We start from the raw sequence: 26520 nt of genomic DNA on the forward strand, positions 1-26520 counted from the left end.
TCATGTTGAGTTTGTCATGGACACACTTCAATAGAATTTGTTAAGGTTAAGGAACTAATAGTTCAGCAAGGATTTATGCCACATATTTGAGATTTGTATTAGTATAGAATATCAGAGGAAAGTAAATGTTCTTATATTAAATGTTAAAAGATTTATTTTTCAAAATATTACTTAAAATGTTATTAAAATTTTTTGAATCACCAAGTTAATTTTTTATGAGTTTTAAGTAAATCTCCCTTCAAAGAGCTTTTGGAATAAGCCATCTTATTAACATTTTATGTAAATGCTCAAACGTAACCGATTTTCTAACTGTTGAGCTAAAATATTATACATAGAAAATATACATAGTATAATACCTTAGTGTTTAGCATTACAAGTAAGTGCTTGATTCTTTTGTATTAGCTTTGAAAGTTTTCATCACATATTTTGTATTTGTATGCCTGCTGTCTCCACTCTCTCTTGTATGGTCTACAGTCTATTTATGTTTCTGACAGGAACTTCAGGATAAACTCACTGATGCTCATAAAGAATTAAGTCATTTACGCACAAAATGTGCAGACCGAGAGGCTTTAATAAGCACTTTGAAAATGGAGCTACAAAATGTGCTGCACTGTTGGGAAAAAGAAAAGGCGCGAGCAGCTCAGTGTGAAAATGAACTGCAGAAACTCTCCCAGGCATTCCATAAGGACACTGAGGTATTACCTGAAACTGGAAGATGGCTGGAAAAGGCTTTTCACTAATCTCAGTTTTGTATTTTTTATGCATCGATATGCACCAAGTGACTACTAATTTTAATTAAAATTGTTCTCAGGGCTGGGGTTGTGGCTTAATGGTAGAGCACTTGCTTAACATGCGTGAGGCACTGGGTTCGATCCTCAGCACCAAATAAATAAATAAATAAATAGGTTATTATGTCCAGAGAGTTAAAAAAAAATTGTTCTGAGCGGGGTGTGGTGGTGCATGCCTATAATCCCAATGAGGCTGAGGCAGGAGGATCACAAGTTTTGAGGCCAGTCTCAGCAACTTAATGAGGCTTTAAGCAATTTTGGGAGATCCTGTCCCAAAATAAAAATAAATAAATACAAAGGTGTAAGATGTAGCTCAGTGGTAAAGTACCCCTGGGTTCAATCCCCAGTACCACAAGGAAAAAAAAAGTCCTAAAAAAAAAAAAAAAGAAAAGAATTATTCTGAGATTAAGTATTTTGAAATTTTCATGACAGCTGCAAACTCAGTTATTCCATTACACGGGTGTTATCCTGTTTTGTGAGAAAAGTAATATAGTTCAGCCCTCTGTCACTTGGACCATCAATTTTCCTTGACTCTTTAGATCATCATATCTCAAGCTGCTAAGTTCCTAACTGTCCTTTTAAGGTTTGCCTGTTTGCCAATGACAAAATTATTTTTTATTTCAGAAGTTCTGCAGCTCTGTATGATAGAAAGAGTATGATTTTTGTAATCAGGTAGACTTGACCTGAACTTGAATTCTGACATTTCTGTTTACTAACAATGTAACTGTGGACAAGCCATACAGCCTAGTCTCTTTACATCTCAGTTTTCTTATCTGGAAAACAGAAATAATATCTATGTTAGTAGACTGTCTCTAACTTACTCTTTATAATTATAGAGTATTAACAAAAATTTAGGAAATAAAAGTTTCATAGAATTTAAACTTCTTTGCAATGGAGAGTTGTCTGCCCATTGTATTTATTAATGACTTCTTAAAATATGATGATAAAAATTTCATATGCTGAAAGAGCCTGTGTGAATGGAATTATTATCTTATATTTTCTTTAACCCATGGGATATAGATCTAGTGTAGCTAGTGGAACTGGTTTATCTGAAGTTGTCCTGCATATTGAGTTCATTACTCTAACAAATAGGAACAAGAATGCCAAGAGAGCAAAAGGAAACATTCTTTCCACTCTTCTTACATCTGGGATTTAAACTGTGTTCACATGAAGGGGTTGGAATTGTTCTACACATCAGATAATGATTACAGTAAAGGAAACTAGAAGCCTGACTATATTGTAAAGTCAGCATGTCTACAGCGTTGTGGCTGGGTTCAACACGTGTGAATTGATTTTTGATCTTGTGATTTTCTTTGCACGCCAAATGGATGATTATCATGCTCGGTTTATTGTAGCCCAAGCAAAAAGGACATAATGGTGACAATGAATTTTTCTTGAGGATGAATGTGATCCTTTGGCAAAAATGTGGAGGAGAAAGATTTTAGTGCCTGAATATTACATTTGGGTATTTATAGTTTTTAATATATTTATTCACTTCAACCTAGTGCAAAAATCATCTTTCACTGTTTTTTTAAAAGGACAGGACCGAGCTGGGGACACAGTTCAGTGGCAGAGCGCTTGCCTGGCATGTGTGAGGTCTTGGGTTCAATTTCTAGCACTGCAAAAAAAAAAAAAAAAAAAAAAAAGATAATGCTTAGCACATTTACAAAACTTTTTTTTCTGATTTCTTGACTCAAATTTGTGGTTGTAACCACATTTTAAAATCTTTGGTTTTAAAATTATTGTATTTGGAAAAAGCAAGGTGGCATATAGAATGATTTGATGATACACATTTTGAAATATTCAGGAAAGCTATTTCTACAATTTCTAATTCCAACACGTTTTTATATGCTGTAGTTTTTTTTTTTTTTAGTTTTTTATTGTTGGTTGTTCAAAACATTACAAATTTCTTGACATATCATATTCCACACTTTGATTCAAGTGGGTTATGAACTCCCACCTTCACCCCATACACAGATTGCAGAATCACATCAGTTACACATCCATTGATTTACATATTGCCATACTAGTGTCTGTTGTGCTCCGCTGCCTTTCTCATCCTCCACCCTCCCCGCTGTAGTTTTTTTTTTTAATCTAGAAGACAGACTTCTCAATTTTTTACTTTTAAATTTCTTTTAAAAAAAGTTTTCTTACTGATCTATAAAAGCATCTCGAGGGAACTTATCTATATAGAATATTCATTTTGCAACTTCACAATTACCTTGTCTTTGAGTTCTATGCTTTGGGACTCTATAGATGAAATACCTTATAAAGAGGGCCATTTGACTCTATAGTAGTGAATTCTTGTGTGTTCAAGATAAGATCAACTGTATCCATATTTCAGAGCACACTAAATATTTTTAGGTCATTCCATAATAGATAGTTTAGTTACTGTAATAATAATATACTTTTAAAAGGTCTTTAAAAAAGCATATTTCCGACTGGACATTTTTGAGAATATTTCTTAGGCTGCTATATCCACATTTTTTTTTTTTGCCTGTAATGTTTAAACACCTACAAATGCCCAGTGTGGCACATACTGTATAAACTTATAAGTGGGAAAAACAAATGAGTCCTTCTTCCATATCTTTTATATCACTGTGTACTTCGCCTAAGGGGCTTGGGATAGATTTCCTATAAGTGGTAAGGAAACTGGACTCTCTGGAGTAAGAAGAAAGATAAGTAATTGTGTACATGTAAAGTACAGATATTGGTAAAACTTTTTCTTCATCAGAGTTGAATAACACTCTTTTCTGTATTGTTTGACTTACATGTTTTAGAAAATATAAGCATGAAACTATAGAATTACCGTACTGACTTCCAATTAGAAAGGTTTAAAAATTATGAATCTGGACACCTCATGTTATATCAAGGGAGCTTAGACCTGAACAAGGTGCCTACTCAGACCACATTCTCATGAACAGCAAAGCTGGGGTTTGAACCCTGGTCTTCTGGCTTCTACACAAAGTTTGGTTTTGAATACCAAGTATAAGAATTCCAAGTAGTCTATCAATGCTTGGTTTTGAATGTGAAAAAGTCATTAAAGGACAGTATCTGAAACTTGAGTATTTTAATTTCAAAGTTTTAAAAATAAATTCTTTACTATTTGTATTTCCTGTCTTACTTCTTATAATGCTTACAAACAAATTAATTTGTCTTTTTTCTTGCAGGAGAAGCTAACCTTCCTTCATACCTTGTATCAGCACTTGGTAGCAGGCTGTGTGCTCATAAAACAACCAGAAGGCATGTTGGATAAATTCTCTTGGTCTGAGCTTTGTGCAATCTTGCAGGAGAATGTTGATGCCCTCATTGCAGACCTCAACAGGGCTAATGAGAAGGTAACTGTCCTCAGGCACCAGATACCTCTATTAAATTCAGTGACATTTGTCCACATCACAGTATCATTAAGAGGGGCTGACATTCATCTTATTTCAAAAAGAATTTGGATGTTAATAATTCAATACCATTAATTATGGCTTGTCTACAACTCAGTTTGATGCCATTGCTGTGGGCATGTAAATGTGACTGAAGTCTGTATGAAGTCTCTAAGCTCCACTTTCTGAGCAGGACATGCTAATACTACTAGCCAGTATTAGCCACAGGGACCTAATTAAAAGAAAATAAATTAATCTTACTGATGAAGCAATTCAAAGAACTTAGTCATTTACATTAATAAACCAACTCTTTATGTTAGCATAAAATAGAAACAGGATACAGTTATTCAAAAACATAATCTTAAAATTCTTTGCTTAGAAAATATGAGGTGTTATTTTAAAAGCACTTAGAAAATTTTAAATTCTGTGCTTATGACTTATTTTTTGAAACACAACAATCTATATATGAGAAAACCCAATCCATGCTTTAGAAGGTAAGATGTATATTTTGTAGAACAAAATAGTAAACTTTTATGGTCACTTTACCATTTCACAAGCCTAGGAATTTTTCCAATAAAGAAAAATCCTGCTTTTGGTTACAGAAATTTTTAATGACTTAGAAGATCAACATATGTCAATGTCAAAGGTATTGTTTCTTATCCTGAGTCTGTTGAACTGGTTAGAACTGTGTTTATTTGGTCTTTTCTCAGTCGTAGTTAAAATGACATTTGCTCTTAAGAGACAGGAAGGGAAAAACTGTAAGTTTAAAAAAAATCTCTGAACTAATAAAACAGCCCAATTTCAGGGTGAGATTTCTTATTGTTGAACATTTTACCTTGATCCTATTGAGAAGTACTGAGAAATGAGAGACTAACTTGTAAGACGCACAGATGCTGTTTGTGATTGAGAATGTATATATATATATATAATTGGTTTAAAATTACTGATAATTAAAATGGGTGTGTTTTAACCCTCTGAGATGGTAATGGTTAAAATTTTCACAGAACGTCATTAATTGTCATAAACTTTAGAAGATAATATTTTTCTTTTCAGTGTTTGTTAAATTAAATGGTTGGAATATTTAGCTTTATAATGTGTAAAATATTTGCAGATTTGTAATTCTCTTTTGAATTCTTCCTTTCCCATTGAGATATCTGAATAGCTGGAATTCTGGTTCCTGAAGTAAGAATAGCTTCTTAATCATCTCATTAGAATTGATTTATAGAATGAATAACTTTATCATAAAGAAAAGAATAAAAATTTATTGTCTAAGTCTAAAAATGTTATAATTTTCTGCAAAAATATGATAATTCCTATTAGTATATTTACATTTTAACTTAAAAATTTCAGATGATATTAACAAATAAAATATAGTAGAAAATATGGAGTGTTTTTGTGGTGGAAGTGATTTGTTAGTATGTCTCACTCTGTTTAATTTCTTCTTATAGATAAGCCATCTAGAGTATATCTGTAAAAATAAATCTGACACAATGAGAGAACTTCAACAGACTCAGGAAGACACCTTTAACAAAGTGGCAGAACAGATCAAAGCCCAAGAGAGCTGCTGGCACAAACAAAAGAAGGAACTGGAACTGCAGTATTCTGAACTTCTCCTCGAGGTACAGAAGAGGGCACAGGTATGCTACTGTACAAAAAGCTTTAAAAAATGGATTACTCAGTTTGGTCACTTCACATGTTTTTCATACCAACTCCAAATCAGTTTGAAACTTTATGAGAACCCCACAGAACTTGTTTAGGCGCACACACACACACACACACACATCATATGATCATGTAAACATGTACAAACCCACAGATAGGTGTTTTGTGTGTGTCTTAAGATTGTCTTTACTTAAATTTGGAAAGATAAATTTTTGGTTAAAATATCTCAGAATGCATTGTTCAATTAAATGCTAAAATTGTATATCTTTTATTTTAAAAATAAAAGGTTAAGAGATTTGTTAAATATTGTCAGTGTTAGTGTAATTATCCTTTTATCCAGTTTACTCCATTTACATTTATGGGGGTTTCCACAAGAACTATCATTTTATTCATTTGGTAATGTTATTTGTTATATCTAATAACATTATACAAGAGCTAGGGTTACAATTATAGGCACTGTTGCAAGAAAATTGACTTTGAAATGTATCTTCTGTGTTGGATTTGGCAGAGAATAGAAGTTATAGGTTGTTAACCATGTTTTTCCCATATAAGTTATTGTTAACATTATATATATTGTTAACTATCATTCCCACTCATCATGAATAAAATGATAATTGTGTATATATTTATATTTTTGGTATTATATTTATTAATAGGCCACTTCTGTTTCCATGATAGGTTCTTAGGAGCCAGAAGGTTGTGATTCTTCCCATGATTCATTTGGTATTTAATGTCTTAATTTTGTTCATTCAGGGTTACACTGGCAAGTCTTATTTAAAAAAAAATCCATCTACACATATACACACACATATATACACAGATGTATATTTATTTATGTATGTATTTAGTTTTTATTTGCCAATAACTGGTTTCATAGTGCTTGAAATCAGACTACTCTGTTTTCTCAAACTTAAGGACTCCATATAAACTTAGACCTTTCTATTTGAGTTTGAATGAATCAATAAATATGCTTTATAAGAGTAGTAATTTATTCACTGTGTGCAGACCATTATATGATGTGTTGTCTATAAAAGACCCAAACAATTTATTTTTTTGGAGATAACATTGAAATACAGTGAAGTACATGGATTTTTCTTTCTTTTTTTTCTATTTGTTCTTTTTAGTTATAGAAGACAGTAGAATGTATTTTGACATATCATACAAGTACGTGTTGTGGAGTTTCACTGGTTGTGTATTCATATAAAGTACATGGATCTCAAGTATGTAATTTGATGTTTTGATTAAAGATTCATGTAATGATTACCCTACTTAAGACTTGAAACTTTTTCATTACTCCAAAAAATTCTTTTGTGTTGTCTCCAAGTCAGTTTTCATTCTTCATAGGCAACCATTGCTCTGATGCCTGTCATCATGGGTTAGTTTCAGTAGTTTTTGAATTGCATATAAATGAAATAATTCAATATTTAGTCTTTGGTCATTGGCATATTTCACTCAATGTTAAGGTTTTGAGTATAATGTTATTCATGTTATATCTAGTTTCAGTTTTCTTTATAACTTGGTAGTATTTGGTTTTACAGGTACACTGCATTTTTTTTTTTTAATGCTGAGTATTGAACCCAGAGCCTTATACATACTAGGCAAGTGCTCAAACACTGAGCTATTCTGAGCCCCATTACCTCACAATTTGATTGAATGTGAATTGATACATATTTGAGTTCTTTTCAATTTTTGGCTTTGTAAATAAACTTGCTACAAACATTGTTATGCAAGTTTTTTTTTTTTTTTTGGTACTAGGAATTGACCTCAGGGGTGCTTAACCACTGAGCCACATCCCTAATTCTTTTTATTTTGAGACAGGGTCTTGCTAAATTGTTGAGGCTGGCTTTGAACTTGTGATCCTTTGAATTGTTGGGATTACAGGTGTGTGCCACTATGCCTGGCTTATACAAGTCTTTTATCGACATACGTTTTCATTTTTCTTGGTTAACTAAGAATACAATTGTCAGGTCATGAGGTAGAAGTATTTTTATCAGAAATTGCCAAAATTTTTTTTTCAAAATGCTTATGTTGCTTCATATTCCCATTGGCAACATATGAAAGTTTCCATTGTTTTAAATCTACTGCAGCATTTAGTTTTGTCTTTTAGTTTAGGCATTGTAGTAGTTTTAAAATGGCAACCAAAAACCTTGGGGAATGTTGCTCAGTGGTTAAGCACCTCTAGGTTCAATCTGTGGTACCAAAGAAAACCCCATTTCATTATGTTTTTAATTTACATTTTCTTGGTGATTAACTTTTCATACACTTTCTTGCGATTTTCATATCTTAATTTATCAAACATTTCTTCAGGCCTGTGTCCATTTAAAAGGTTGAGATGTTTATATCTTATTATTGAATTGAAAGAGTTCTTTATATATCCTGTGTACATACCCTTTGTTGTATGTGGATGGTCCTCAAGTTATGGTTTTACTTATGAATTTTTGAATTTACGATGATATGAAACTGATATGCATTCAGTAGAGTTTTGTGGGGTTTTTTTTTTTTTTTTTTTTTTTTTTTTTTGCATTTAGTAGAGTTTTGATCTGCTCCTGGGCTAGTGAGATGCAGTATGGTACACTCTTATTTGGACAGTGGCAGCAAGGTGTCATTCCCAGTCATGATTACTGGGTAAATAATAGTGTACTGTGTTGCTAACCTATGATACTTTATAGTTCAGTTGTAATAAATGCATTTTCAATTTATTGGGACATAACCCCATCATAAGTTTAGGAGGATCTGTATATGTTTCCTAGGTCTTTTTTCCGAATCTCTCATTCATCTTTTCATTTTAATGTTTCTTTTGATAATCACAAATTTTAAAATTTTGACAAAGTCAAGCTTATATGTAGTTTTCTATTTTGGTTATTTTTATGTGCTCCATAAATTTTTAGTACTGCAAGGTTTTCCTGTAGAAGTTTTATGGTGTTAGTTTTTATATGTAAGTTTGTGGTCAATTGCAATTGGAGTGTGTGATCTTAGGTACAGGCTAAGGTTTGTTTTTCCTCTACACTTATTGTTCTCACATAATTAGTTCAACACTTTCCTTTCTTCATGGAATAGCCATAGTATATTTGTGAAAAAACAGTTGACCATGTATGGGAATCATAGTTGTTTTTTTTTTTTGTGTGTATCTATAGAGTTGTACCCTTTCTAGAATGTTACATAAATGGAATAAAAAATAGCCTTTGGAGGGCTGAGAATATAGCTCAGTCAGTAGAGTGCTTATCTTGCATGCCCAAAGCCTTGGGTTCAATCCCCAGCACTACCACCTAAAAAAAAAAAAAAAAAAGCCTTTGGAGTCAGGCTTCTTTTACTTAAAAAATATATATTTGGCTGGGCATGGTGGTGTCCGCCTGTAATCCCAGCTACTTGAAAGGCTGTAGCAAGAGAATTGCAAGTTTGAGGTCAGCCTGGGGAAGTTAGTGAGAACACCTCTGGGTTCAATTCCCAGTATTGTAAAGAAAGGAAGGGAGGGAGAAAGAAAGGAAAGAAGAAAGAAAGATATATTGGGGATTTATTTATGTTCTGCATGTATCAGTAGTTAATTCCTTTTTATTTCTGGGTAATATTCTGTTGTATACCTGTACAACTGTTTATCCAGAAGTATACTTGATAGATCTTTGGGTTGTTTTAAACTTGGGGGGTAATTATGACTAAAGATGCATTAAACAGTCATGAGGAGTTTTTTTTATGTGATCCTAAGTTTTCATTTCTCTTTTGTGAATGGGTAAGTGTATATTTAACTTAAACTGTTAAATCGTTTTCCAAAGTGGCTGTAACATCTTGAATTCTCCCTATCAGTATAAGAGTTCTGTTTGCTCTGCATCTGTGCCAGCCATGTGTTTTCATTTTAAATTTTAGTCATTCTAATAGGTGTATAGTGGAATGTCATTGGTGTTTTCATTTACATTTTCTATAATGAGTTAAAAAAATTGAACACTTATTTATATGCTTATTTGTTGTGTGTATTCTTTGACGAATTATCTGATTAGGTCTTTTGCCCTATTTTTAATTGTATTTTTGTTCTCTTATTGCTGAATATTGAGGATTGTTTATATATTTTGAATTTGTCATTTGTCAGATATGTTATTTGCAAATATTTTCTGCCATCTTTTTAGTAGTACTTTTGTAGAGCAAAGGAACATTTCAGCTTTGATAAAACAGATGACCATATTTTTAACATTTCCTTTTATAAGTTGTTCTTGGTGTTGCATATAAGAATTCTTTGCCTAAGTGCATGGTCATTAGATATTTTACTATTTTTTCTTCTTGCCATTTTATAGTTTTAGATTTTATATCTAGGCCCATGATCAATTTCAGGTTAACTTTTGTAAATATCTGAGATTTACATTCAGGTGACTTTTTTGGGGTGGGTGTGTGGATGTCTAGTTTTCCCAGTACCATTTGTTAAAAAGACTGGCCTTTCTGTAACGAAGTTTATTTATATGCCTGTCCTTTTTTTCAATACTGGTTGAATTAATGTAGCTTTTTTTAAGTCCTTAATTCAGGTAGTATGAGTCTTCTAACTTTCTCCTTTTCCTATAAGTATCTTGAACACATTTATTTTACTCTGGATTTGTAGGAAGCTGTAGCAATTCACTTTTGAAGTAAGGGAATCATCTATCATCATAAATGCTAATGTCTTAGGAGAAGTTCCACTGAAGACTTTAATTTGAAGAACTTGTTACACTATAGGTTTTGATTCATGTGACTGTAAATTAAAGCCATCATTTTTATTATTCACTCAAAGGGCATTAATGTGGCATATACTCTTTATTATGCACATATTTGAATTTTCATCAAATATAATGGAATACACAGCAGCATTCATTTTGGTTTTATATTTGGTAAAGTGGTATTATAATGGATATTATAAGACATAAATTTTATTTCAGAATTTTTTTATAATTAATTCTATAGATCTGATCTCAAAAAACCTGCAATGGAAATAAAATAATTTCATTTTATATTACTTAATGCATTTAAAGATTATATTGATAAGAACATGAGTGCGAAAAACCCATAGTTATTTCATAGGATTGTGGGTTGTAGGGATGTTTGATGTCAGAATGAACATAGCCATTAGTAGAGGCCATCTGCTGGTAAACAAATGACTGACTTGTACACTCCTGTATCTAATGTTTGGTTATTGTAAGGAAATCAGTGAAAGACAGATGGTTAAATAATAATAAAAAAAAAACCAAAACAATATTTGGATTTGAATTACTTTTATTTGAAAAAAAGGTAATGAAGTTACATGTAAAATTTTTGAATAAAAATGTTTTTTAAACAGTTAAATGCTATTAGATAAATGAAACTTGTAGACCTAATAACCTTTTTTTTTTTTTTGGTATTACAGCATGTTTTCACTTAGGTCAAGTTTGCCAGCCACATGGTAGGGTAATTCTTGAATTTAAATGCAGTTGAGCCATCATGTAAATACATCTTAAGTGTCTATGTTTATTGAAACATCTGGGCCAAATGCCACATTCCGTTCCATTTACTAACTTTGCTTTTGTCATGTTAGTATTTATGTTGTCACTTTTCTATCTGAAGAAGATTAAATTACTAGAACAAGAATTTCCTTCTAGAAGTAAAGGGTTTTCACTATCAGTTAACTAAGAGTAACACGATGTAATGTTTATTGTAAACCCTTTAGCTTTACTTGACCTTTTTGTAAAATCAAATGAGTTTATAATGGAGATAAAAAAGGAAAGAAATTCAGGTTTATCATATTACATTGCATTGTATTTATGTTGTTATTGAGAGTGCATTTGGCAAGAAATCTGGCTTAGTAATTTAAAAGTTATTAGAGGTTGGAACTTTTTCCCGTTTAACTGAATTCTAAAAAATATTCAGAGGTTAAAGTGGAAGTTGTTGATATTGTTGAGGTTTATTGTTCCTTAAGTTACACATGCTGCTTCACAGAGAGTTAGGTACAGTTGTATGCATAGGAAATTATGATGAACTGAGTTGGTGTGAGTAAGTACCTCTAATGAAAGTTTGGAAAAATCTTGTAATTTTCACATACTTGTCTTAGATATTGTTTTTGTTAATCTGATGCTGTCAGTTGAGTTTGCATAATGTTCAATAGACTTTTCAATGCTTTCGAGTAACTTATTTCTTAAGCCCTACCACAGCCATAGGAGATAGGTCATTTAAGCATCATTTCTATTTCACAAGTGAGGAAACTATGGTTCAGACAACTGGTAACAAGTTTGTGTAGCAAGGAAGTTCTAGGGACTGCATTAGAATGGTGATAACCAATGTTAAATGTTGAGCACATTGTTTGGCATTCAGAAATTTCAAAGTGAATGTATGGACTACTTTAATACATTATCACTATCTTTAACTTCTAATCATTTTTTGTATTGTACTGTAGCACTATTTCTTTTAGAAATATATGTTTGAATTTAAAGGAATATCTGATAATAGGTCTAATGACATTTCATTTTCTTATTCCTTTAACTCATATTTCTAAGTAACTCTTTAAAAATATATATATATATATAAATTGTAGTTGGACAGAATACTATTTATTTCTTTATAATGTGGTGCTGAGGATCAAATCCAGCACCTCCTATGTTTTAGGCCAGCGCTCTACTGCTGAGCCACAACCCCAGCCCAAATGATTTTTTTAAAAATATTTTTTTAGTTGTAGGTGGACACAATATCTTTGTTTTATTTATTTGTTTTTATGTGGTGCTGAGAATGGAATCCAGTGCGAGGCAAGCACTCTACCATTGAGCCACAACTCCACGCCTCCAAGTGATTATTGATTGATTAATAATTAAACATGATAATAATGTATGAAAAAACTAAGTAGTTCTACATTGTTAGCCATCCACACAAATTTGTATTTCATAGTTTTTTCCTGAGAAACTGAAATTTTAGTACAATACATCTACTTTAAATTATCTACCATGGTAAGAATATTAAAATAATTCTTTAATTATTGTTAATTAAAAATGTTATATGTCATCTGTAGGACTTTGTGTTTCATATTTTGATACAAGCAAAAAGGTATAATACATAGTTCTTTCTTCAATAAGTGTAATATTTAGTTGGAGAGGTACATGAGCAATTATATGATATAAAGTTTACCAGAAGGCTGTGCATAATTAAATGCCAAAAGAATGCTATAAATTTAGAAGAGGAAGTTGTCAAAGTTTGAGAAGGCTTCGTGGAGGAGATTTAAGCCAACCCATATCCTCTCCAGGATCTGAAACATGGGATGGGAAGACATGGGATGGATCAGAATTCAGATAATACTGCCAACCTTCCAAGTAGTCTTAGGTAATATAACGGTCCACAAATCAAACATCTTTCCTGGACTGATACTTTTATTCTGTCTAATGATAAAGAAAACTGGTTTTCTGGGGCATGGCTTATTCAAAGGAAATTTATAATTTGTATTGTATTAGAAATAAGATTAAAAGCAGGCACACATCATATCATTTTTAGCACATATATTTTGACCTGCTAAAATTTACATAATAAAAATAGTGTTAAGTTAAATAATCACTACAGAGTTTGTGTATATGTGTGTGTTTGTATATGTGGGTATATATAAATAGTCACATATATAGTGTGTATCTACATAGATGATCACTAGATCTTATGATAATTTTATGTTTAACTTTTTGAGAAACTGCCAAACTGTTCTTGCAAGTGGCTGCACCATTTCGCATTCTCATCAGCAATGTATAAGGGTTCTGGTTTTTCTACAAGATGTTCTTTATTTTTAACAGAGAAACATTCACCTCATAGGAAAAATAGGTGAATATGTGTTTGTTATATTTTTCAATATTGCCATTACATAAAAGACAAATAATTTGTACAAATAAGACATTTTAAATGAAATTCTTTGATGTTTGTGTGTCATTGCATGTCCGGTTTGCAAGTGTGTCAAATTGAAGAACAAGAACTAAAAGTTGAATAATTAAAAAAAGAATTTTACTTCTAGGGAAGTGTTTTAATTTTGGGCCCAAAGTGTCAAAAGTTTATGGAATTCTGGAAGCCAATTAGGTGTCCCTGAAAGGTTGTATTTCAGGAGGTAGGGCAGGTGTTTCACTAAGGAAAGAAGCATCATTTTGGATGCACTTTGAAGAAAAGCAAGAAAAGAAAAACTAGTGAAATTATATATAGTATTTTTGATATACTAAAAAGATCTGTGTAAAAGATATTCAGATATCCTATTCTTTTTTAATCTTTTTTAACTTAAAAAATTTTTCAAGATAAGAATGCTTTTTTGAGGGAGGAATTTGAGAATATTATTTTTTGATATTAAATACACCAAGGAACAGGTTATTTCAGTACTAGGAATGCTTTTGTGCCATATGAAAGTGATGTTCCTTATGTTTGCTTAAAAAATATTGTCCTTTAATCTCCTTGGGCGGAGAACACTGGATTTTTTTTTTAAGGCAAATTTGCTCTATAGTGGTTTCCAGCTTCACCATCAAACAGGCTTTGTTCTTCAAGAATAATTCACAGTAAATAATGCAATACCTCTGAAAGTCCCTGTGGAAAGTCACAATTAATTTAAAACAGAATTTTGACATGCTGACAAGTTCCAAATTATATTTGTAACTCTCTTTTTAAATATAGTTTTCTTTCCTTTACATCATAAAGGTTTTTTCTTTCATTAGGTATTATTCAGTGCTTATTATGGGCAAAACTGTGTGCTAAACAGTAGGATAATTTTTGAAAAAAATTTTTTTTAGTTGTTGATGGACCTTAATTTTATTTATTTATACGTGGTGCTGAGAATCGAACCCAGTGCCTCACACATGCTAGGCAAGTGCTTTACCACTGAGCCATAACCCTAGCCCCTAGGGATTATTTTATAAAGAGTTATTTTATTCATTCAATATTTACTAAATACCTATAGGGTCTAGAGCATGATGACAGACTCCATAGTAAATAATTCCTGCCCTCTAGGAACTAGCAGTCTATTATATTTGAGAGAGAGTAGATATACACATATGAAATTTGTAAGTAGCAGTGTAGGAATTAAATTGTTCAGTGATTTTTAATTTAGTTCAGCAAAAGTCAAGATCAGTTGTAAGAGAATGATGGTAGTAAAAAGTGTCATAGAATAGATAGGAGCTGAAATATTGTTAGAATTTGAACAGTACAGGGGAAAAAGAAGGGAAAGGGCCTGGGGGTGCTAGAGATCCTGTTAAATTGTGAAAAGAAGTAGTAATACTAATGTCTGGATGGTAGATAAGCAGACTAACCTCTCCTTTTTCATCAAATTGAGGATAGCGGGAAAAGGTGAAGTCTTTATGGGGAAGGCATGCGAGATGTGACTGAAGGGGAAAACCTTGGTGAGTAAAGACATCAAGTTTAGCTAAAAGGATTAGGTAAACCCAGATGAAGGAACCTTGGGCAAATTATTTAACCTCACTAAACCTCAGTTTCATTATCTGTAAAACTATCAACCTCAGAGTCTAGTTGAAAGTGACTAACTGTATATTGTGAAGGAGTTTGAGATCTGTCATGTGTTAAAATGAACTTAATCTTTGCCATAAGGGGCCTACTTTTAGCTTTTCTTCAACAATCCATTTTATTTTGACTAATGACTTTGCATATTGTTTTGAAATATATAAAATATCATTAGCAAAACGATTCTTTCAAAGATTTTTTTGGTTCAAAAAATGTTGTTTATTAACACACCTAAATGTTGTTATTAACACACCTCTGCCTGAGACACAGAGGTTCAATTTTATTTCCACTTACTCAACTATTATTAGTCCGCTTCTTTAATCTTTAGGTTTTCTATAGTTTTCCTTTAATTGAACAGGTGGAATTGATTTTGGAGAGACTACGGAATTAACCTTTGTGATTCCATTTGCTTTCCACATTCTACCTACATGCCCTGAAACTCTATTACTCCTAGAAGTATTTCCAATTCTTACGTTCATTTGCCAAGTATAGTACTGTTCCAGGATTTTTTGTCTTTTATAGTTTTCACATAAAGTTAAATTCCTCAGCTTAGCACATAGGTCTCTCAATTCTCTGTTATCTACCTACTTCTCAAGTTTCTATCATCCCCTTTTTTCTTCAGGCATTCTGAATTATTTGTACTTCTTTGGAACATTATCCTGTTTTCTGGCTCTTACTTTTAAATGCTTTTCTTTCTTTTTTATCTAGCTACAGCCTGAGTGTTACGTTTTTTTCCTTAAAGGTTGCCTTTAAGAAAACCCTTAAGAGAGTTGTCTTCACATCTGCTTCTAAGCAATTCACCTCGCTATTGTTTCTCAGACTTTCTTCCTCCTTTAAAAAGTTCCTTCTGGAGCATTACTTGCTTTGCTAGTGACATTTGCCTAGAGCTCTGGAACATAGTTCTATTGCTAGACTACTGTTACCATAGCTTGGCCATCAGTGGAGATGTGGTTGGGGGCAAGTTATAATGTCTCTATTTCTCCATTTCTTCATTTCTTATAGTACCACCCCTGGTGTAGCTGGATTAGGTATTAGACAAGAGTTGGAATAAGTAAAGCAATTAAGGCATAGTATAGAAACATGAAAACCATGTCTAAAATACAGTTTTCTCTCTGTTCAGGGGAAAGCATCCAAGAAGCTGAAGTGTTCAGAGAGCAACTTCTTAATGTACTTCCCATACTCTTTTATCTTGAGAACTATGCCTGTAAGGAGTGCTTCTGTCCACTGTCCACCTTTGGGAAACCTTATTTATTTGGATTTATTTTCCTCACCAGTATTTTTCTACAAGTTTGAAACATTTTGACTACTACCTGTTAGCATTATTGATAATAGCCTTTGACACCCAAATTTTGTGGAGTGATCAAGAGTTTTTATGGTTTGTCCTAAGTTGATCTCCTTTGAGATCTTCCTGCTAATGTCAATTTTAGCCTTTTGTTTTTTCTAGGTTTTCAGTGGGTAACTCTGGAATGAGACACACTCATCAAGTATCTCTTCCAAAGTTTCACATTAAATTTTATGTATAGTAAAGTCTAATCAGATAATACAAAGATAGTTTCCTTAATGTATCCAAAGGATTCTTTCACTTCACTTTCTCATACAGTTGCAGGGTATAATATTTCTTTCTCCAAATGACTACCTTATTAAAACTGAACTCCCTCAGTCTGCTTTTCAAAAGAAATAGGTCCATGGCTAAATGTATGGCAGCTCACTGGGCAAATAAAACATCCAGTTGAAGCTGTTAAGTTATTGTAGTTTGCAAGGGTTAGATTAGATTGTTAAAGAGTAGTTATTGCCTAGCTTCCTAATTAGAGGAATTGGCAATTTTGTTGTTATTTTTATTACATACCTCATTCCCACTTGTCCTTTAATTGTCCTATCCCTCCCAAAGCCTGTCAGCATCATTTTTGTTAAGCTCCCTTTGATGATCCTCTGGCAATCCAGCATCTCTCTAACATGACATTATACCATAATAATTGACCTACTTGTCTGTTTTCCTGAACATGGAATTTAGTAATCAATAATGATTAGTGATCAGTATTAATGATTAGTGATCAGTAATGTTTATTGAATGATAAATGAACAATAAAAGAAACTGGGATCTGTTATCTTTTAAATTTGCTCTTGCTGGGTGCAGTGGCATATGCCTGTATTCCCAGCAGCTTGGAAGGTTGAGGCAGGAGGAACGAAAGTTCAAAGCCAGCTTCAGCAACTTAGCAAGACCCTTTCTCAAAAGAAAAAAAGAAAATGGACTGGGGATATGGCTCAGTGGTTAAGCACTGTGGGTTCAATCCCTGGTATGTATAAATAAAAAATAAGTAAATAAATAAGTAAACAAACAAACAAAATTGCTCTCTACCTTAGAAATACCTTAATCATTACATGTAAGATTTCATAGAGAGCCAGTTTGTTTTCTTGTGATTAAAATACAGTTATTGGTGGCCCTGTTGAGAGTCAGTAAGTGTCCTCCTGTCTGTAACCACAAGACCACTTTGCTGACATGGCCCAGCCACCTCTATTTCCCCAGACTGTTGTGAGGCCTTGGGGAGCTAAGCTGGGCTGAACAGTCACCGGGAGCAAGAGGCACGCTCTTCGAGGGTGACAGTAGTCTAGAGACTGCAGGTCTGAATGGGGATACCCAATGCACGTGGTGGTGCCCCTGCATGCGAGGTTAACTCATTCTAGCTCACCCAACCTTAACACTCCATTTATCTTAAAGAAATTGGACATCATGTGTACATGCATGATATGAAGAAACTGGTTACAGTTTCTACTCCTATCTGCAAACAAATGGGCCCAGAATGGTGTAAGAGACTCTTTGGTTGAATGGACATAAAAATTCTTGTTAAGAACAAGTTGGGCTGTGGTAACTGACCTTCATAGCTAAAGTATACAATTATTCGGAAAGTATGAAAGGACATTTTGTAATTATAGTGTGCCCTTATGCTTGTGATACTTGTGATATGATTGTGAATGTTGATATGATTGTAAATAGTGTCAAACTCTGTTTCATTAATTATAAGGGGATTATGTCTGAAAAAATATGGTTTTTACAGTTAAAGTTTTATTTTTTTAAAGTTAAAATTTAAATTGTAAAAACTTTAGACAAAAATGATTAGAAAGCTGCTGAGGGCCAGCTTCACAATCAGTATTTTCTCCCACCACTGGAGCTGCTCTGTATCCAGCCTTCTGTCTTGGAGAGGTAAGAAAAAAGAAACTGAAATAAGAGTGCTCCAAGTCAACCCCTTCTCATCATTAAGTGGTAGACAGTCAAATGATATTTCTTGCATCATTGATTTAACCCTTTTTTATTTTGGCAAAAGTTAATGTCTTTAAATATAGGAAAGTCTCTATTGACAGCATAATTTCTATTTTAAAGTGGGAAATAAGCTACTTAAGAATAGAAGGAAGAAATTAATGCAGAAAAAGTACACTTTCTTTTTCTAAATATATGTATTTATGCACAAATGTACAGGAAAGTCAAGATGTACTCTTAAGTTTATGTGTGGTACTCTTTGTAAAGCTTCTGTGTTAGAGGATTTAGAGATCAGTGTGCACATTTTGACCTACACCTTATATATTTTTTGAATATTTTAAAAGTTGAATATTTTGAAGGGAAAGAAGTAGTGTCAGCAAAAGATTATTTTCTTTGTATAAAGAGAAATTAGTAAAATGCTCATTTGTTTCATTATCAAATATTTATCTTCTTTTCTAGAAATTTCAAGAAATTGCAGAAAAAAATATGGAAAAATTGAACCAAATTGAGAAGTCCCATGAACAGTTGGCTATTGAAAATTCACACTTCAAAAACATGTTATCAAAGACTCAAAGGGATCAATCATCCTTGCTGGCAGCCTGTGCATTGATGGCTGGGGCATTATATCCCCTTTATAGCAGATCCTGTGCTTTATCTACACAGAGAGATTTTCTCCAGGAGCAGGTCAACACCTTTGAATTGTTCAAATTGGAAATTAGAACGCTAGCCCAAGCATTGTCAACGGTAGAGGAAAAGAAGCAAGAGGAAGTGAAGATGAAGAAAAAACCATTCAAAGGATTGATACGTATATTCCGGAAAGGTGTCATTGCAATTTTGGCAGCAAACAGACTCAAGATTTTGGGCCAGTCATGTGCTTCTCTTTTTACCTGGATGGAAAGTTTCAAAGAAGGTATAGGCATTTTAGTGTGCACAGGAGAGCCCAAAGACAAGCATAAATTTCCAAGTAAGATAATTTGTGTTTTTCAAATCTAAGTTGCATATAAATGAAGTAATTGGGAATGTAGTTGGCTCTTCTATAAAATCTTTAAAAATCATGTTGGGCTGGGGTTGTGGCTCAGAGGTAGAGCGCTCACATAGCACTTGCGAGGCGCTGGGTTTGATCCTCAGCACCACGTAAAAATAAATAAATAAAATGAAGGTATTGTGTTCAACTACAACTAAAAAATAAATACTAAAAAAAATCATGTAATATATCTAATCATGAAACAGAACTGAATCCGTATAGGTACATATGTGATGTATGGAGAATTGTACATTTTATCTAACTACATTTTTTTGTTATAAACTGATTAAAATTTAATTTTTACACTGTCCAGCTTTATTATGTTTGAATCTTCTTTTTTTTTTTTTGCAGTAAAGGATTTGTACAGTGCCTTTTTAATTAAGACAATCTAAAACAAACTTGATTTAAAATTAATTTCCTTTCACTTTCTATGAGTTAATATAAAATGATAAGAGTTAAAAAAATTATTGAGTTGTGTGAAAATGACACAAATGTAAAATATTCTAGCTAATAGATATTTGAAAGCTGGACTATTCTGAGGAAGCACTCTATATTAACTTTTTTAAAAAGTAGGCTACTAAATAATATATTACAATTAAAGAAAATTTCTTTTTGGTTTCAGTTAACAGTTATCTATAAAACAGTAAATTAGGTCAATCAAATCTAACATATCTTGTAGATTTTTCTTCTGCACTAAGCAGTGTTCTGTGTGCAGTTTCATTTGTGTCTTAAATAACTGAACACTGCCATGAATTTAAAATATGGGTTTCAGTAAAACTTTTGGAGCATTTCATAATGAATATTATCTATTTTTGTAGAACATCAAAGGGAACAGTTTCGTTGTTTACAAGCGCTCACTTGGCTTACCAGTGCTGACCTTCTTGCTGCAATAATCAGTTCTATGGCCGAGTTACAAGAAGTCATTAGTAAAACAGGTATGATTTCCTCTTTTATGTCCTTGCAAATGTACTTAAAAGCAAATGTCCAGAAATTTTTTATGGTACAATGTCTAGTAAACTATGTAGGAAGAAAATATATTGGTTTTTATCTTTCTTTTTTCAGTAGCAGAGAGATTGTTAAATCCATATGTAATGCTATAATAAATTAATGTAAATTTATTTAAAAAAATGTTTTAAAATTTATTTCTTAGTTTTAGGTGGACACGATATCTTTGTTCTATTTTTATGTGGTGCTGAGGATTGAACCTAGTGTCCCATGCATGCTAGGTGAGCACTCTAACACTGCGCTACAACCCCAGCCCCAAATTAATGTAAATTTAAATGGTTAATTTTGTCTTTATTTATGGAGGAAATTAAGTGACATTTTTTGGCAAATATATCTACCTCATTTTTTTCCCTTTGTCATCTGGCTTTTGATTTTTTTAGTTAATAATACAGCAGTTTTCTTTAAATTGTTTTGGCCTTTATTCTTTTCTACTTCTGTAAATTTAAGAAGCTTGAATAGTAATTGAGCCAGTAGAAAAATTTTCTATCTCATTTGGTGAGTTTTTAATTTTGTCTAATTTATTTTAGAGAGAGTTATTTGGAATAGTCTGTGCCTTTCTTCCAGGTATAGAACCAATAATCGTGATTCCCAAAGGTCTAAAATTCAAGTTTATTTTTTCATGACTCAGATTTTATGATATGTTTGTATGAAAGGTTCGATGAAAACTAGTTTCTCTGTGATGGAAGTAATGTTGACATACAATTATGGGTTAAGCTGTGTCATTGGACTAATTATGATAATTTCAGATTCATTAGTAGTAAAAAATAATGTAATCGTGTTTAAGACTTTTCTGCTTAATGAAATGTGTAAGCATCAACTAAATGACAATGTGGTGTATAATTTAATTCTTGAGACAATACTATGTAAATATGAATTATTCATTGTGATTTTAAGGGACTGGGATGTAATTCAGTGGTAGAGCTCTTGCCTAGCATGTGCAAGGCCTTGGGTTCAATCCTAATACTTGAAAAAAATAAAATAAAAAATGTGGATTCTGGAGCTGGACTGCTGGATAGGGATCCTGGTTCTGGCACTCATTGTGATTTCAAGTATCTGAAACTAGGTTCTTCTAGTAGGAAACTTATGACTCACAGATTATTTTTAAGTGTGGCCATTGATGTTGGTAAGCCATGTGCATATTTAATGTATTGTCAAAACCTTAATATACCGGGTTTGGGGTCTGAAATAAAAATCTAAATTATTTTAAGAATTTATATATTGTATTACAAGTTCAAGGCAAAACACTAGCATTTTTTTTTTATTTTTAGTTGTAGATGGACACAATACCTTTTATTTATTTTTATGTGGTTTTGAGGATCAAACCCAGTGCCTTATACAGGCTAGGCAAGTGCTCTACCATTGAGCCACAACTCTAGCCCAACACTAGCATTCTTGAAAGGACTTAATAGCTTGGGGTTTAGCTTAATAACCAAATGGTTTGTATTAGCTATATTTTTATATATATGTAGATACTCAAAAGCAGATTGTTTTTTTAAAGCTATAATCTTCTTTATATTATTAATTTACTTGATGTATTTTTTTCTTTTTACTGTCCTATATATACTTTAGGAGATAAATGAAAAATATGTGAATTGTTTAGTCCCTCTAGAAAATATACAAATGATTATGAAACAAAAATGACAACTCATGCGTAACTTCAGGCAGAATATAATTAAGGCTGGGATAGGAAGTGCAGGGGGGTCTTCAGGAAGAAACAAGTGATTTAGCTGGGTCTGATCAGACTGGAAATCCATGCTTAGCAGGCTTAGGTTATAGATAATGAATAATAAAGGATATTTTTATAATATCCCTATTGGAGTGGGGAGTATATCATTAGCTCATTATCAGATTTGTAGAGGTTTTTATAAAATTAGGCAGTAATTCCCCCTGAATACATTCCAAAAATGGTTCCTTGAAATATTTTTAAAGTTAAAGATCTTGGCACCATAATTATTAAGCCCAATATGTATAGGTATGACCTATCAAGTAGAAGATAGAGTAAGAATGGTGTCTTTAAGTCTTTAAGTGCTTGCCTGCCTCCAGGAACAGAGCTGCTTTGTAGTTGTGCCTCTAATGGCTTGAGGATATAGCAAGTTCAGGGAAACTTATTTTTAGGAAAGATTTTAAAATGTTTGTTGGCTAAGAAGCACTACTTAAGGGGAGAAGTGATTGTCACTCAGAGGGAAGGAATAATTGATGATAGTATCAGAGTCCTAAGGAATATTGGAAAGAACATGGTCTGGACAGGTATTATCTGAGTATTATTGAACCAGTACAAATACTATCAGTGTGGACCTTACTTGACCATTTGGGATTATAGAATAATTGGTCAAACATGATGAAGGACTTCTATATTTTCCAGGTCATTAGTTTTCATTTTTAAGTATATTCTAGCAGTAGAAATTTCAGATATTTTAGTAGAAAGGATGGGAACATATTTTTAGACAGTTTATCAGTAGATAATGAGAGTAAGTAAAGCCATAATAGCTTATATAATTATGTTATTTACAACTTAAGTGTATGAATAACCTAACTAGGTAAAAATTATTGAGAAAGTAAAAAGCTTTTAACAAATATTTGATTTTGTATCCTTCTCTGGTAACTAGCAGTTGTGTGAAATTGGGAAAGTTTTTTAAACTTAATATGTTTCAGATTTTTTTACTTGTAAATGAAGATAGGGTCTTCTTCCTGGCTGTTTAGTGAAATAATGCTTATTGAACATGTTGTACAGTACCTGGCATATAGTGGTTACTGAAACAATATTGCTCCTGTACTTACAATTGCACCATGAAAATAGCGTATTTCATTAATGGACACCCATATGCACACAGACACATTTATACAGATTTAGGCTATTAATTTTCTATCCTAAAATTGTTCTAGAGCTTTTTGGGGAGGCAATTCTTTATGGGTAAGCAGGAATTTTCCTGACCTTGGATATTGGTTTGGATGCTAGCTTATGTGACCTTGGACAAGTGTTTTAAAATTATATGTTCCTCAATTTCTTTATCTGTAAAACAGGAGTATCACCTATCTAATAGAGTCATTTGGAAGACTGAATTAATTTGTATAGAGCTTTGAATAGTCTTTGTTTATCAGTGTGCTTACTTTGTTTAGTTAAAATGTTGGTCATGGGTTGGGGTTTTAGCTCAGTGGTAGAGCTCTTGCCTCGCACATGCGAGAGCCTGAGTTCAATCCTCAGCACCACATAAAAATAAATAAGTGAAGTAAAGATATTGTGTTCAACTATAACTAAAAAGTAAATATTAAAAAAGTATTTAAAATGTTGGTCATTATTAATACATCAACTAAATAATAACAAAGAATTTTCATAAAATTTTGGAGTAAATCAAATACATTGGTTATCTTAAAATGTCAAGACATTTTACATATTACACATAGCTCTAACTTTTTAAAAAATCTTTGTTGTGAATTAACTCTATAAAGATTAAAAAGAAATTCCTTCCTCTGAATAGAGTGACATTGTGTGTTTGGGGGAGGTGTCACAGCTTTGTCTTCTTTATTAATTAATAAAGATTCCACTTAAAATAGCTTAATCAAGTAGTTTTTTTCCACTTTAAGTAATAGGCAGTCTAGAGGTATGTAGGAATCTAGACTGTCTTTCCTCTCTGTAAACCTTAGCATTTTCATATCTGTGCCTCCTAGTTTTAAGCTGTCTGCCCTACTTTCAGGCATCAGGATTGTGTTTGGGCAGGAAGGAAAAAGGTAAAGGTAAAATGCAGACACATTCATAGATTATTGGTGGGAGTGACAGTGATGCAGCTACTTTGGAGAAAAAAGTCTGGCAGTTCCTTAAAATGTTCAATAAGGACTTATCATGTGAGCTAACAGTTCCAATCCTGGTATATATCCAAGAGAAATGAAGACATATACCTACACAAAAACTTGAGAACAAATGTTTATAGCAGCAATATACTTAATAGTTTAAAAAACAAAAATAAACCAAATGTTCCTGAACTGATGAATGGACAGATATCCAAATGATGAAATTTTATTAGGCCATAAAAGGAATGAAGTTATTGATATGTGCTACAATATGGATGAGCCTTGGAAGCATTAATCCAAAAGAAAGAAGCTAGTCACAATAGATTCTACATTGTATGATTCCATTTGTTTTGAAATGTCCAGAATATACAAATTTAAAACCAGAAAGTAAATTAGTGGTTGTCTAAGACTAGGAAGGCAGCATGGGAAGTAACAGCTAATGGAGATGGAAGTTTCTGGGGCGATAAAATGTTATAAAATTGATTGTAGTATGATGACTGCATAACTCTGTAAATGTACTAAAACCATCGATTTGTACACTTTAGATGGATAAATTGAATCGTGAGTTAATTATATTTCAAGAAAGTTGTTAAAAATATGAAGGCATGTGGTTGCTGAGTTTATCTTTATGTATCTGGAAGGCAAAAGCCTTCCCTAAAGTTTACCAAGTAGGATTTTGTTTCTTTGACCTGAACTGGGTTACATTCCTAGATGGCTAGCTATAAATTAGCAGAAGAAAAGGGAAGGTTTTGTGGTTGGGTCATATTAGTTAATCAACAGTGTCTGCAATAGAGAGGATTTATGTTTTTAAAAAGCAAACCTTGCCTATTATTTCCATATTTACTATCTTCTCCATATTACAAGAGAAAGCTGGTTAATTCTGAGAACTTGAAAAAAATCACTGAAGAATAACGTAACAAAATTTTTTTTTTTTTTTTTTAATTTTTTTTTATTGGTTGTTCAAAACATTATAAAGCTCTTCACATATCATATTTCATACATTAGATTCAAGTTGGTTATGAACTCCCAATTTTACCCCAAATACAGATTGCAGAATCACATCGGTTACACATCCACATTTTTACATAATGCCCTATTAGTAACTGTTGTATTCTGCTACCTTTCCTATCCTCTACCATCCCCCCTCCCTCCCCTCCCATCTTCTCTCTCTACCCCATCCACTGTAATTCATATCTCTCCTTGTTTATTTTCCCATTCCCGTCACAACCTCTTATATGTAATTTTGTATAACAATGAGGGTCTCCCTCCATTACCATGCAATTTCACTTTTCTCTCCCTTTCCATCCCACCTCATGTATCTGTTTAATGTTAATCTTTTCTTCCTGCTCTTCCTCCCTGCTCTGTTCTTAGTTGCTCTCATTATATCAAAGAAGACATTTGGTATTTGTTTTTTAGGGATTGGCTAGCTTCACTAAGCATAATCTGCTCTAGTGCCATCCATTTCCCTGCAAATTCTATGATTTTGTCATTTTTTAGTGCTGCGTAATACTCCATGGTGTATAAATGCCACATTTTTTTTATCCATTCATCTATTGAAGGGCATCTGGGTTGGTTCCACAGTCTAGCAATTGTGAATTGTGCTGCTATGAACATCGATGTAGCAGTATCCCTGTAGTATGCTCTTTTAAGGTCTTCAGGGAAAAGTCCAAGAAGGGCAATAGCTGGGTCAAATGGTGGTTCCATTCCCAGCTTTCCCAGGAGTCTCCATACTGTTTTCCAGATTGGCCGCACCAGTTTGCAGTCCCACCAGCAATGTACAAGAGTACCCTTTTCCCCACATCCTCTCCAGCACTTGTTGTTGTTTGTCTTCATAATGGCTGCCAATCTTACTGGAGTGAGATGGTATCTTAGGGTGGTTTTGATTTGCATTTCTCTGACTGCTAGAGATGGTGAACATTTTTTCATGTACTTGTTGATTGATTGTATGTCCTCCTCTGAGAAGTGTCTGTTCAGGTCTTTGGCCCATTTGTTGATTGGGTTATTTGTTTTCTTATTGTTTAATTTTTTGAGTTCTTTGTATACTCTGGATATTAGGGCTCTATCTGAAGTGTGAGGAGTAAAAATTTGTTCCCATGATGTAGGCTCCCTATTTACCTCTTTTATTGTTTCTCTTGCTGAGAGAAAACTTTTCAGTTTAAGTAAGTCCCATTTGTTGATTTTTGT

The 26520-nt window shown here is 32.7% G+C and overlaps 1 protein-coding gene across 3 annotated transcripts in view; it reads left to right on the top strand.

Annotated features, from left to right (window-relative positions):
* Positions 1 to 26520, top strand: part of Ccdc171 (coiled-coil domain containing 171) — a 397216-nt gene that overhangs the window by 163759 nt on the left and 206937 nt on the right. For all 3 annotated transcript variants that reach the window (XM_058586353.1, XM_058586352.1, XM_046467410.2), the window contains 5 exons: positions 495 to 695; positions 3959 to 4126; positions 5611 to 5799; positions 18981 to 19485; positions 20364 to 20480. In XM_058586353.1, the coding sequence (XP_058442336.1) occupies positions 495 to 695; positions 3959 to 4126; positions 5611 to 5799; positions 18981 to 19485; positions 20364 to 20480 (1180 nt within the window). The remainder of the gene's footprint in view (positions 1 to 494; positions 696 to 3958; positions 4127 to 5610; positions 5800 to 18980; positions 19486 to 20363; positions 20481 to 26520) is intronic.

Source organism: Marmota monax, unplaced genomic scaffold, assembly GCF_021218885.2.
Source record: "Marmota monax isolate L192 unplaced genomic scaffold, Marmota_monax_Labrador192_F-V1.1 WCK01_AAM20220418_F8-fsc00033, whole genome shotgun sequence".
Lineage (NCBI taxonomy): Eukaryota > Metazoa > Chordata > Mammalia > Rodentia > Sciuridae > Marmota > Marmota monax.